An 11781-nucleotide genomic window follows, 5' to 3' on the forward strand; every position below is an offset into this window, starting at 1 on the left:
TAATCATTAATAATAATAACAACAACAACAACAACAACAACAACAATAATAATAATAATTATTATTATTATTAGTCGATATTAGTCCTAAAAGTATCAGATCGAATATTAAATAATCAGTAGTATATAATACACACATGCCGCCATCTAGTGGTGTGTCAATGAATTGCGTTACGTACGGTCCTTGGTTTTTCGATCCGTACTGCGTTTGCGCGTCACTTTTGACGCGCATGCGCACTCAGAACCCGGCAGCATTCTTATTTTAGCGGTAAAACAGCATGGAGAACATGTTACAGTTCATGAAACTAGTAGGGCAGTTAAAGGTAACGCATTTATTGTATAACAAATCTCTCATTTTAAACCGGAACGTAGCTTTTCTTAGTTCTAATTTAATGATTCTTCGCTACGATTGTTTATTTGACTGTACTTTTAGTTGAATATCTACAATATGAATTTAGGATGTTGTTTATCTATAGACATATATGTGGCTTATCCTTTTACTTTGTGTCATTTGTCTGCGTGCTTTAGATTTATACACACACACACACACACACACACGTAAAAATTAGCAAGTGTTTTAAGTGTTTAGTGCTCAAATGAGTCCATGCTTTTGTTGTTGTTGTTCTTCTTCTTCTTCTTCTTCTTCTTCTTCTTCTTCTTCTTCTTCTTCCACTAGGGGTCGCCAAAGCGGATCATGTATCTCCATATCACTCTGTCCTCACCTGCATGCCTTTGGCCTTCATCTTTTCCTTCTGCCTCAGCATGCTTCTGCTTATGTCCCTCCATGTCCCTCCTTATGACCACATGACCAAACCTTCTCAATCTAATCTCTCTCACCTCGTCTCCAAAACGTCCTACCTGCACGGTCCCTCTTGTAAACCCATTTGTAATCCTGTCCATCCTCGTCACTCCCAACGACAATCAGCATCATCTCAAACGTCCAGCTCCGCCTCCTGTCATTTCGTCAATGCCACTGTCTCTAAACCGTACAACATCGCAGCACAGTCTTATAAACCTTCCCTTTTACTCCTGCAGATAATCTTTTATCATGCTTTGCTTCATATAATTACTAAAGAAACATCTTATTCACACCAAAAACCTTTACACACACTTACAGCAAGCATTACAATGCGGCAATAGTGTCCCTGACGCATGACACATACAATTCAGATTTATTCCTATAGCACTTTAAACATTGCCCAAAGCAGCTTTACAGAGAAAATAGGTTGTAAAATATGAGTTTATATGTTAGTGCTTATAAGTCCGTCTCTAATTAGGGCGCCAGTGGGCAACAGTGGATGGTAAGAGAAAGAAAAGCTTCAGAGGAACCAGATGAGGATGGGGTCAGTTTTGAGTCTGGTTCCCCTCAAGCTTTCTTCCTCATACCATCTCAGGGATTTTTTTCCTTGCCTCTGTCGCCACCTGCTGGTTATTAGGGATATAAATATATATAGGCACTAAACTTATAAATTAAATTTTAACTTTTGTATATGTGTAAATCTGCGTTGGGAGAACGTCCATTGTTAAAAATGCTTTATAAATAAAACTCTAATTGGAGTTTGGTGGCATTTAAGGTTCATGGATTGTTCAATAATTGTTGCATTATGGTTAAAGTGTGCAGTTTAGCGATGGGGACTTAAATTCAGAACCGTTCATGCAAATTGAAATCCTGAGCCGTTGTAGCAGCCATTGTAGTCCTAATTCTGAGCCTTTGTCATTTCTAAAACATGCACATTATAAATTAACGTGCTCATGACAAATAAATGCAAAACTTACCTTCAAACAAAACAAAAAATAAGCATGAAATGTACACTTTTGTTCTTTTTGTCACATGTTTATAGTCTGTTTATAGAGTAATTATGCCAAAGCTTATACATCATTCACACTCATTGAACCACTGATTGTATATGACATGATCAATCTTAGTGACTGCTGATGAGACATTATATATAACTCCAGTAAATCTACAGTCTGGGCTAGAAAGAAATCAGTCCCATCCTCACTTTTTCATACCATTCTGTGTGTTGTTCTTAGACCGGTGGTATTGCTGTGTTCAGGTTCCCAAAATATATATATATATATATATATATATTTCAAATAATAAAAAAATAATTAATTAATAATTTTAACTAGACTAAATAAAAAAGTAAAAAAAAAATTAAATAAAAAATTTAAATATAAAAAATATATAATTTATATATATATATTTAAATGTAAATAAATGACACAAATTTGGAATTTGTTTTTTTCGTTTTTTACAAAAATTTGCAAAACAATAAGCAATTATATTACTTGTTAGCGCATTTCTAGCATCTCAATGCAGCATGTAATGATCACACCTGTAACATTTATCAGCCAGAAAACCCAGTCAGAGTAAAATCAAAGGCTCTCAGTTACTATGAGATGATTAGTACTGGGTATTTGAGTACTGAACTCGGATCAATAGATTCTTCAAGGTTGAATGTTTACTGAATGTGTACAGGTGAGATGATTTTTTTTTTTACAGCTTTAACATTTTACCTCATGTTTCAGCATGTTCCAAGGACAGGTTGGGTCTACCGGAACATAAAGCAGCCTGAAAGTGTGTCTGATCACATGTACAGGATGGCGATGATGGCACTAACACTACAAGACCTCAGTGTAAACAGAGAGAGGTAAGTAAACACACATTCTCAGTGGGCAGTAAAGAGGACACAGTACACATGGATGGTAATGGCCTTTTTGCTCAGGATTAATGAACTCCTTCACATCCTAAATGGAAACCATTAATCCACTGATATCTAGCTGAGGCGCTTCAAGAACAGAATAGTAAAAGTTCCAATATGCTTGTTGGTTTTTCATTTCAGATGCATGAAGCTGGCATTGGTCCATGACCTGGCCGAGTGCATAGTGGGAGACATCGCTCCTGCCGACAATATCAGCAAAGCCGAGAAACACAGAAGAGAAAAGGTGCAGTGCGAAATGAATATAAGACTAGAAACAAGTCAAAATAGAGATAATTACACGTGGTAAAATTTCTTGAAATCAGAAAACCTCTCTGGGCTTTTAGAAAACATAATGTCTTGAAATAAGCATTCAATACACTTATTCCACCAGTCATGTTCATTCTTTTTTAAACAGTTTGCTTTTCTTAACGTGAGTAAAACCAAAAATACTAAACAAGCTACTAAAAAGCCACGATAAAGCAACTTCTTCTTCTTCTTCTTCTTTCGGCTGCTCCCATTAGGGGTCGCCACAGCGGATCATCCGTCTCCATACCACCCTGTCCTCTATATCTGCCTCTTTTACACCAACTACCTGCATGTCTTCCCTCACCACATCCATGAACCTCCTCCTTGGCCTTCCTCTTTTCCTCCTACCTGGTGGCTCCATCTTCAGCATTTTTCTACCAAAATAATTCATGTCCCTTCTCTGCACATGTCCAAACCATCTCAATCTCGCCTCCCTCACCTTGTCACCAAAACATCCTACATGTGCTGTCCCTCTAATAAACTCATTTCTAATCTTGTCCATCCTCGTCACTCCCAACGAAAACCTCAACATCTTCAGCTCTGCTACCTCCAGCTCCACCTCCTGTCTTTTACTCAATGCCACTGTCTCTAATCCATACAACATCGCAGGTCTCACCACAGTCCTATAAACTTTCCCTTTCATTCTTGCAGATACTCGTCTATCACAAATCACTCCTGTCACTCTTCTCCACCCACTCCACCCTGCCTGCACTCTTTTCTTTACTTTCCTAACACACTCTCCATTACTTTGCACTGTTGACCCCAGGTACCTGAACTCCTCCACCTTCTCCACCTCTTCTCCCTGCAACCGCATCACTCCACTGCCCTCCCTCTCATTCACACACATGTACTCTGTCTTACTCCTACTGACTTTCATTCCCCTTCTCTCCAGCGCATATCTCCACCTCTCCAGGCTCTTCTCAACCTGCTCTCTACTCTCACCACAAATCACAATATCATCTGCAAACATCATAGTCCAGGGAGACTCCTGTCTGACCTCGTCCGTCAACCTGTCCATCACCACTGCAAACAGGAAAGGGCTCAGGGCCGATCCTTGATGCAGTCCAACCTTCACCCTGAACCAGTCTGTCGTACCTACTGCACACTTTACTGCCGTCACACTGTCCTCATACATGTCCTGCACCACCCTTACATACTTCTCTGACACACCTGACTTCCTCATACAATACCACAACTCCTCTCTCGGCACCCTGTCGTACGCTTTCTCTAAATCCACAAATACACAATGCAGCTCCTTCTGTCCTTCTCTATACTTCTCCATCAACATCCTTAAAGCAAATAAGGCATCTGTGGTGCTCTTCCTCGGCATGAAACCATACTGTTGCTCACAGATGGTCACCTCTTCTCTCAACCTGGCTTCCACTACTCTTTCCCATAACTTCATGGTGTGACTGATCAACTTAATTCCCCTGTAGTTACTGCAGGTCTGCACATCTCCCTTATGTTTAAAGATCGGTACCAGCACACTCCTTCTCCAATCTGGTTAAAAACTCCACTGCCATCTCTCCTAAACATCTCCACGCTTCTACCGGTATGTCATCTGGTCCAGCCGACTTTCCATTCTTCATCCTCTTAATCGCTGCTCTCACTTCCTCCTTACTAATCCTATCTACATCCTGCTTCACCAACTCCACATCCTCCAACCTTCTCTCTCTCTGATTTTCCTCATTCATCAGCTGCTCAAAATACTCCCTCCATCTTCTCAACACACTCTCCTCACTAGTCAACACATTTCCCTCTCCATCCTTTATTGCTCTAACTTGCAGTACATCCTTCCCAGCTCGGTCCCTCTGCTTGGCCAATCGGTATAAATCCTTTTCTCCTTCCTTAGTGTCCAACCTCTTATACAGTTCCTCATATGCCTTTTCCTTGGCTTTCGCCACATCCCTTTTAACCTGCTGCCGCATCTCCTTGTACTCCTGCCTACTTTTCTCATTACTCTGTCGATCCCACTTCTGTTTTGCCAACCTCTTTCCCCTTATGCTCTCCTGCACTTCCTCATTCCACCACCACGTCTCCTTGTCTTGCTTTCTATTTCCAGATGTCACACCAAGTACTTTTCTAGCTGCCTCCCTCATCACTCCTGCAGTAGTTGCCCAATCATCCGGCACCTCTTCACCACCACCGAGCCCCTGTCTGACCTCTTCCCTGAACCTCACACTACACTCTTCCTCCTTCAGTTTCCACCATCTTATTCCTCTTTCAAACCTTACTTTCCTCCTCTTCTTCTTCGCCTCCAAAACCATCCTACAGACCACCATCCGATGCTGTCTCGCTACACTGTCCCCCGCCAACACCTTACAGTCTCCAATCTCCTTCAGGTTGCATCTCCTACACAGAAGATAATCCACCTGTGTGCACCTTCCTCCACTCTTATACGTCACCCTATGATCCTCCTTCTTCTTAAAATACGTGTTCACCACTGCCATTTCCATCCTTTTAGCAAAATCTACCACCATCTGCCCTTCCACATTCCTCTCCTTAAAACCATTCCTACCCATCACCTCCTCATCACCTCTGTTCCCTTCACCTACATGCCCATTAAAGTCTGCCCCAATCACCAATCGTTCTTTCCTAGGTACACCATCTACCACTTCATCTAATTCACTCCAGAATCTTTCTTTCTCCTCCATCTCACAGCCAACTTGTGGAGCATAGGCACTGATGACATTTATCATCATCCCTTCAACTTCCACCTTCACGATCATCACCCTATCAGAAACTCTCTTCACCTCCACTACACTCTTACTGTACGCTTCCTTCAGAATCACCCCTACACCATTTCTCTTCCCATCCACACCATGATAAAACAGTTTAAACCCACCTCCAATGTTCCTGGCCTTACTCCCTTTCCACTTGGTCTCCTGAACACACAACACAGCTACCTTTCTCCTCTCCATCATATCAGCTATCTCTCTCCCTTTACCCGTCATAGTACCAACATTTAAAGTACCAACCCGAACCTCTACTCTCCTACACTGCTCCTTTTCCTGCCGTCTCTGTAGACGCCTTCCTCCTCTCCTTCTCCTCCTTCGGCCAACAGTAGCCCAATTTCCACCGGTACCCTGTCGGCTAACGATACCTGTGGCGGTCGTTGTTAACCCGGGCCTCGACCGATCCGGTATAAAATTCTCATTTGTGATCCGCATATTTGATTTGGCACATGTTTTACGCTGGATGCCCTTCCTAACGCAACCCTCCCCATTTACCCTGGCTTGGGACCGGCACTAAGAGTACACTGGCTTGTGCCCCCCTAATGGCTGGGTTCCACGATAAAGCAACTAAACAAGAGAATTCCTCATCATTTAAGAAGTCATCGTTATATATTCTGTCTTAAAATGAGACAAAGCATTTAAACTAAAAACAAGATTATTACACTATTAAAATCAAGATCATGCGTATTTTCAACAATTATTTATTCAAATGTTACACACAGTAGTTACGGTGCAAAAACAAATCAAAATCATTACTTGCTGCTTTTCAAAATACTTTTTGCGACAAAAATCATTATCGAATGTGTTTTGTCATTACTGAACACTGAAAGATATTCGAGATGAGAAACTGAAATTAAACTACAGAACAACTGAGTAAAAAGTCATAAGTACTTCGTATAAAGTACAAAGTTGCAAACAAATCCAGGATAATGTTTGGAAAGAGTGTGATGACTTAATACTGCTTATAATAAGTCTTTGTTATTATATTGTAAATAAATGTGTTGGTGTTGTTGACTTGAAACAAGAATTTAGAATAAATAATGCTAATGACTAAGTCCTAAGTGTACAAGTTTTAGTCTTAAACGATACAAAGCCTCAAATGATCTTTCTGATTGGATTCAAGTTCAATTTGCAGGTAAATTAACTGACTTTAAGCTTTACTAAGAAGGAAAATAAAAACATCTTAAAATAACCTTTAACAATCTGCTCTTGTATAGAATTTTATTCTTAAACGAAGATCAGTAAGATTTTTATGGCTAGAAATAAGATTAAGTCTTGAGTGGATGAGGAGTTTTTACATTGTGCAGTTTATCTTTAATGTTTAAAGTCACTTTGCTTCACATGAGAGCAAATCACACGCCACACGCTCCAGTCTGTGTCTAAAAAAAAACGTTCTACTCTTTCAGGAGGCAATGGTTCACATCACAGGTCTGCTAGATGAAGATCTGCGGAAGGAGATGTACAGGTTGTGGGAGGTCAGTTTTTGCTCATGTGCCATATACACCAACCATTATAGATCATTACTGTGATCATTTCAGCCTTTTTTGCTTCTCTATACAGGAGTATGAGACTCAGTCGAGTCCTGAGGCCAGGGTGGTGAAAGAGCTGGACCAGCTGGAGATGATCCTTCAGGCTCACGAATACGAGGAGTTGGAGGGGAACCCGGGCCGACTACAGGAGTTCTTCAACTCCACTGAAGGTTTCATCACATTCTGTGTCACATATGTAGACAATAAGGAAAAAGTATTAAAAGGAATGTAAAATAAGGTATGGAAAGCCAAGACACCAGCTGAGATCGATCAGTTATTAAAAAGCAATCCTGCCCCTTCACAGTGCAAATTAATATCAGATGGTTCAATCCCAACTAATGGCCTGTATAAAGGTGTCCAATTACCAAGGTTTCACACAGGAAACATCTCATGCTGGGTAAAACTGAAGAGCGCTCTCAAGACCCTCTCCATACCATACTAATGCCATTGGTTACAGAAGGATTTCAAAACTTCTGTTCCAGTGAGCAGTGTTAAAGCCATAATCCAGAAGTGGAAAGAACATAAATTTACCATAAAAGCAGGAGCAGGTGCTCCTCGCAAGATTTCTGACAGAATAGAGAATCAGAAGAGTTGTCCAAGAGCCAAGGACCACATATGGAGAGCTTCAGAAAGACCTGGAATGAGCAGGTACAATTGTTTCAAAGAAAACAATAAGTAATGCATTCAACCACCATGGGCTGTGTGCACGCTCACCATGCAAGACTCCGTTTCTGAAGAAAAAGCATGTTGAAGCTCATTTATAGTTTGATACACAACATTTGGACAGAGCCTGTAAAATACTGGGAGAATACAGTCTGGTCAGATGAGACCAAATTGAGCTCTTTGGATGCCATAATACACCATGTTTGGAGAGCAGTGCACATCACCCCAAAAAGTTTGGAGGTGGGTACATCATGGTTTGGGGCTGTTTTTCAGCATAGGGTTCTGGCAAACTTGGAAAAAATGGTGATGGTGAAAATGAAACGAGGGTGGACATTTCAGCAAGACAATCATCCCAAATTGGTTTCAAAAAAAGAAAATTAAGCTGCTAGAATGGCCTAGTCAAACACCTGACTCCACTGAAAATCTATAGAAAGAACTAAGGATCAGAGTTCATAGAAGAGCCCACAGAACCTTCAAGATTTGAAGAATCAGACCTGAGCGATGCATGCAACTGGTTTCTCCATACAGGAAGCCGTCATTACCAACAAAGACTTTTGTACAAAGTATTAAATACATCGTGTAAAAAAAAAAAAAAAGGCTACTTGAGGAAGAATATATTTTATGTAGAAAGTTTGTATTTCAGTATCTATATCTACATTAACTTTCTTATTCTCCAGATAAAATACTGTATTAATACTGTAGACTACAATACATTTTGTTTAAATATTTTAGTTACAGTCAAATATGTTATATATTTACATATATATTTGAGTAGTCAAATAAAAAAAAAAATCAGATATGGCACTGAGACCATTATACCATATACCCCTTTAAAACTGATAGCTAGAATTGATTAGAATTAATTCTAGCACTAATATATATATATATATATATATATATATATATATATATATATATATATATATATATATATATATATATATATATATATATATATAATATAAATATAAATATAAATAAGTTGGTTAAATTGTTCACAGAATTCAAATCATGTCTCTAAGCAGTAGAAGCTCCAAACCCTGATCATCTATTTCCATGGCTTCATTTTAATTAAAAGTGAATTAATCCTTTAGTATAATCTTTTGCTGGATTCTGGGTCATGTTGGGCCTTCATTAGGAAATTAACAAGTGGACGGGTGTGCAAAGAAGACCATAAACCTGGATGTAGAAGAATGTCACATTCTTTCCTCAGACCTCAAGCCTGCTGTCAATCATTATATATTGAACAAGTGGCAAGAAAAGTGGGACATTTCCATATTCACCAGACTGATTTATATATTTCTGCTCCAGACAAATCTTTTTCTATTGAGCATATTTTATTGGACTCACTTTCAGGGTTTTTAAAACTTGTTTAGTGAAATAAGATCAGAAATGGTCTGGTAAATGAATATTTACTTGTAAAGGTAAAACGTCTATAATCACAGTAGCTGTTTTGTTCTTCCTTCTGTAAAAAGGTTTTATAGGATATTTTACATTTCAACAATGCAGCTTTTGTGCCTTCGTAACTGTTTTTAGACATGAAGATACTCACAGATGCTGGGATGACAATAAAATCTATATTACCACTACTAGCTAGAATCAAATATTACACAATTTTTATGAAACCCATTTTCCGATATCAGCTATTTAAGATACATTCGCTCGTAACGCTGATTGAAACGTATCTGCCGCAGTGTTTAGTATCGCTGTACCGAAAGCATCTGTTTTTGTCGCAGGCCGTTTTCATCACCCGGAAGTTCTCGCACTGGTAAAAAGCTTAAACGAAGAACGAGCACGTCACTTGACCAAAGCAGGAGAGACAGGATCGGAGAAATCAGCAGAAGTGAACCGCCACCCGACAGCCACGGACACGTCATGAGCTGAGCGTTAGACATCAGGGCCGTACTGTACTGTATTTTATAGTTCAGATTAGATTTTTCACCATCCAGGATCCACCTGGAACAAATATACTGTTAGGTGTTTTCTTCAGAACAACTCTTCGGAGGACGTGTTATACCTTGCAATTTTTGGTATTAGAAGTGAAATGATACTCCTAGAAATTCACAGTGGTAATGAATGCTGTAGTATGACAATGAAACAAATCGCTTTGCCTGTAAATGCATAATCCTGTCTACTTATGGTTTATAAACTGCTGTGATCCTCGGCAAGATCCTTCCACCAGGACCACGAGGACCTCTTCTGAGTTACAGTGTTTAATTTGCTATGTATAACTTTTCCTATTTAAATCATATTTAATCAGCACGCCAGTTCTGGTTAGGCAGTTTCTAGTTTGATGATCGGTTGTTATACTTGTAACCGTATTTTATTTTGGTGTGTATCGCCATGGTTTAAAAAACACGAGATTTCAGTCTTTAGTTGTGCTGTACTTTGGTAAACGGTCACATAATAAAAATGCTTGGTCTTAACAAGGAACAGGAAAAATAAAAAAGTTACAAAAATAAAATGACATCCTGTGGGTTATTTCTTTAGTTTTAAGCGGGACAGCTCAAACATGGCAAAAGTTTAGTATTTATACACGCTACAAAAGTGCACAATCTGAAACAAAATGGGTAATTAAAGTGGGTGCAAAGTATCTATGTAATGTGTGTGTTTGTTAAATACTTTGTGCACATTTTTCTTTCCCTTCCATTAAAAACACTGTGTGCAAACCCTAAATCCTGAAAGGCTTTCTTGATATGATCTTGATAATGATATTAAAATACAGCCTAGTCTCGCAGCTTCGTGATATAGTGACGAAATGTAATCTATTGATTTCTTTTTTTTCCCCCATGTCACCAGGGACGACTTTTTATAAGTATTTTTGGTGCCTCCGCCAAAGTTTTCTTTCTGCCACTGGACACAACAGAAGCTGTAGTTTTTTTTTTTACCTCGTTTGTTATTGATTCTTCTAACCTTCAAGCACCATTACTCAACATTTAATCTTATTTTATCCTTGTTTTTATTGCTTTAATATTCGGTAAACTACTCACTATTATAAATCATCGTCAGTGGTTACTTCCAGTCAAAATACATTAAATACTGTAGATTCTCCTGGTTAATTTGGGAGTCTGTGTTAATTAGAGACACACATTTATTACAGTATAACCCAAACTGTATATTTTCTGCCTTATTCTCTGATAAAAATGGGGGAAAAAAGATAAACTTTGGCATTTCTGTCAACATTACCCATGATCCTACCAATTACCAATGATCACTTGGAAATTATATTTGAGTTGCATAATCATTTTGCAATAGGGACACCTACAGGTGAACAGTGTGTAGTGTTACTTGTTTATTTTTTAGTAAAATATTCGTAACAATGAAACAATTAGTAACGACTTATTCTGTACATACCAGAAGCTCGGAATAAGAAGTTACAATTTGTTAGATTTTTGCGAATATTTTAGTAAAATAAAATGTCTTCTAAATTTTCCCAAATCTGTGAATGGAACTCGGTATGTCTGTATATTTTCGTTTTTTTTTTTCTTGTTATTTTATAAGTTTATGTAGCGTGTGTAATGATATTGGGTTAATGATAAGGGCGCGTTTCTTTTCTGGTTAGAGGAAATCAGGAATCGGGTTTTTTTTTTTTTTTTTTTTAACCACAATGAATTTTACAAACTATACACAGAAAAGATAGCACAACTTTAACCACTATTTACAAACATGGTGATCAGAATAGCATCTCAAACCATACATGTTGAATCTTGAGGTCAGTGCTGTCAGTGTCAGCAGAAGACTGCATTAAGTTCCACTCCTGTTTACTAAAAAACAGTAAAAAATGTACCCTCAAATGACTGTATAAGACTGTAGGAAGGACATTACTCATAATCTTACACTCCAG

The 11781-nt window shown here is 38.7% G+C and overlaps 1 protein-coding gene across 1 annotated transcript; it reads left to right on the forward strand.

Annotated features, from left to right (window-relative positions):
- Positions 1 to 208: 208 nt before the first annotated feature.
- Positions 209 to 10596, forward strand: hddc2 (HD domain containing 2). Its single transcript, XM_083562565.1, has 7 exons — positions 209 to 322; positions 2532 to 2653; positions 2846 to 2948; positions 7152 to 7220; positions 7306 to 7444; positions 9674 to 10386; positions 10486 to 10596. The coding sequence occupies exons 1-6, from the start codon at positions 278 to 280 to the stop codon at positions 9814 to 9816; spliced, it is 621 nt and encodes a 206-aa protein (XP_083418691.1). The 5' UTR covers positions 209 to 277; the 3' UTR covers positions 9817 to 10386; positions 10486 to 10596.
- Positions 10597 to 11781: the final 1185 nt, after the last annotated feature.

Source organism: Silurus aristotelis (assembly GCF_946808225.1).
Source record: "Silurus aristotelis genome assembly, chromosome: 15".
NCBI classification, from domain to species: Eukaryota; Metazoa; Chordata; class Actinopteri; order Siluriformes; family Siluridae; genus Silurus; species Silurus aristotelis.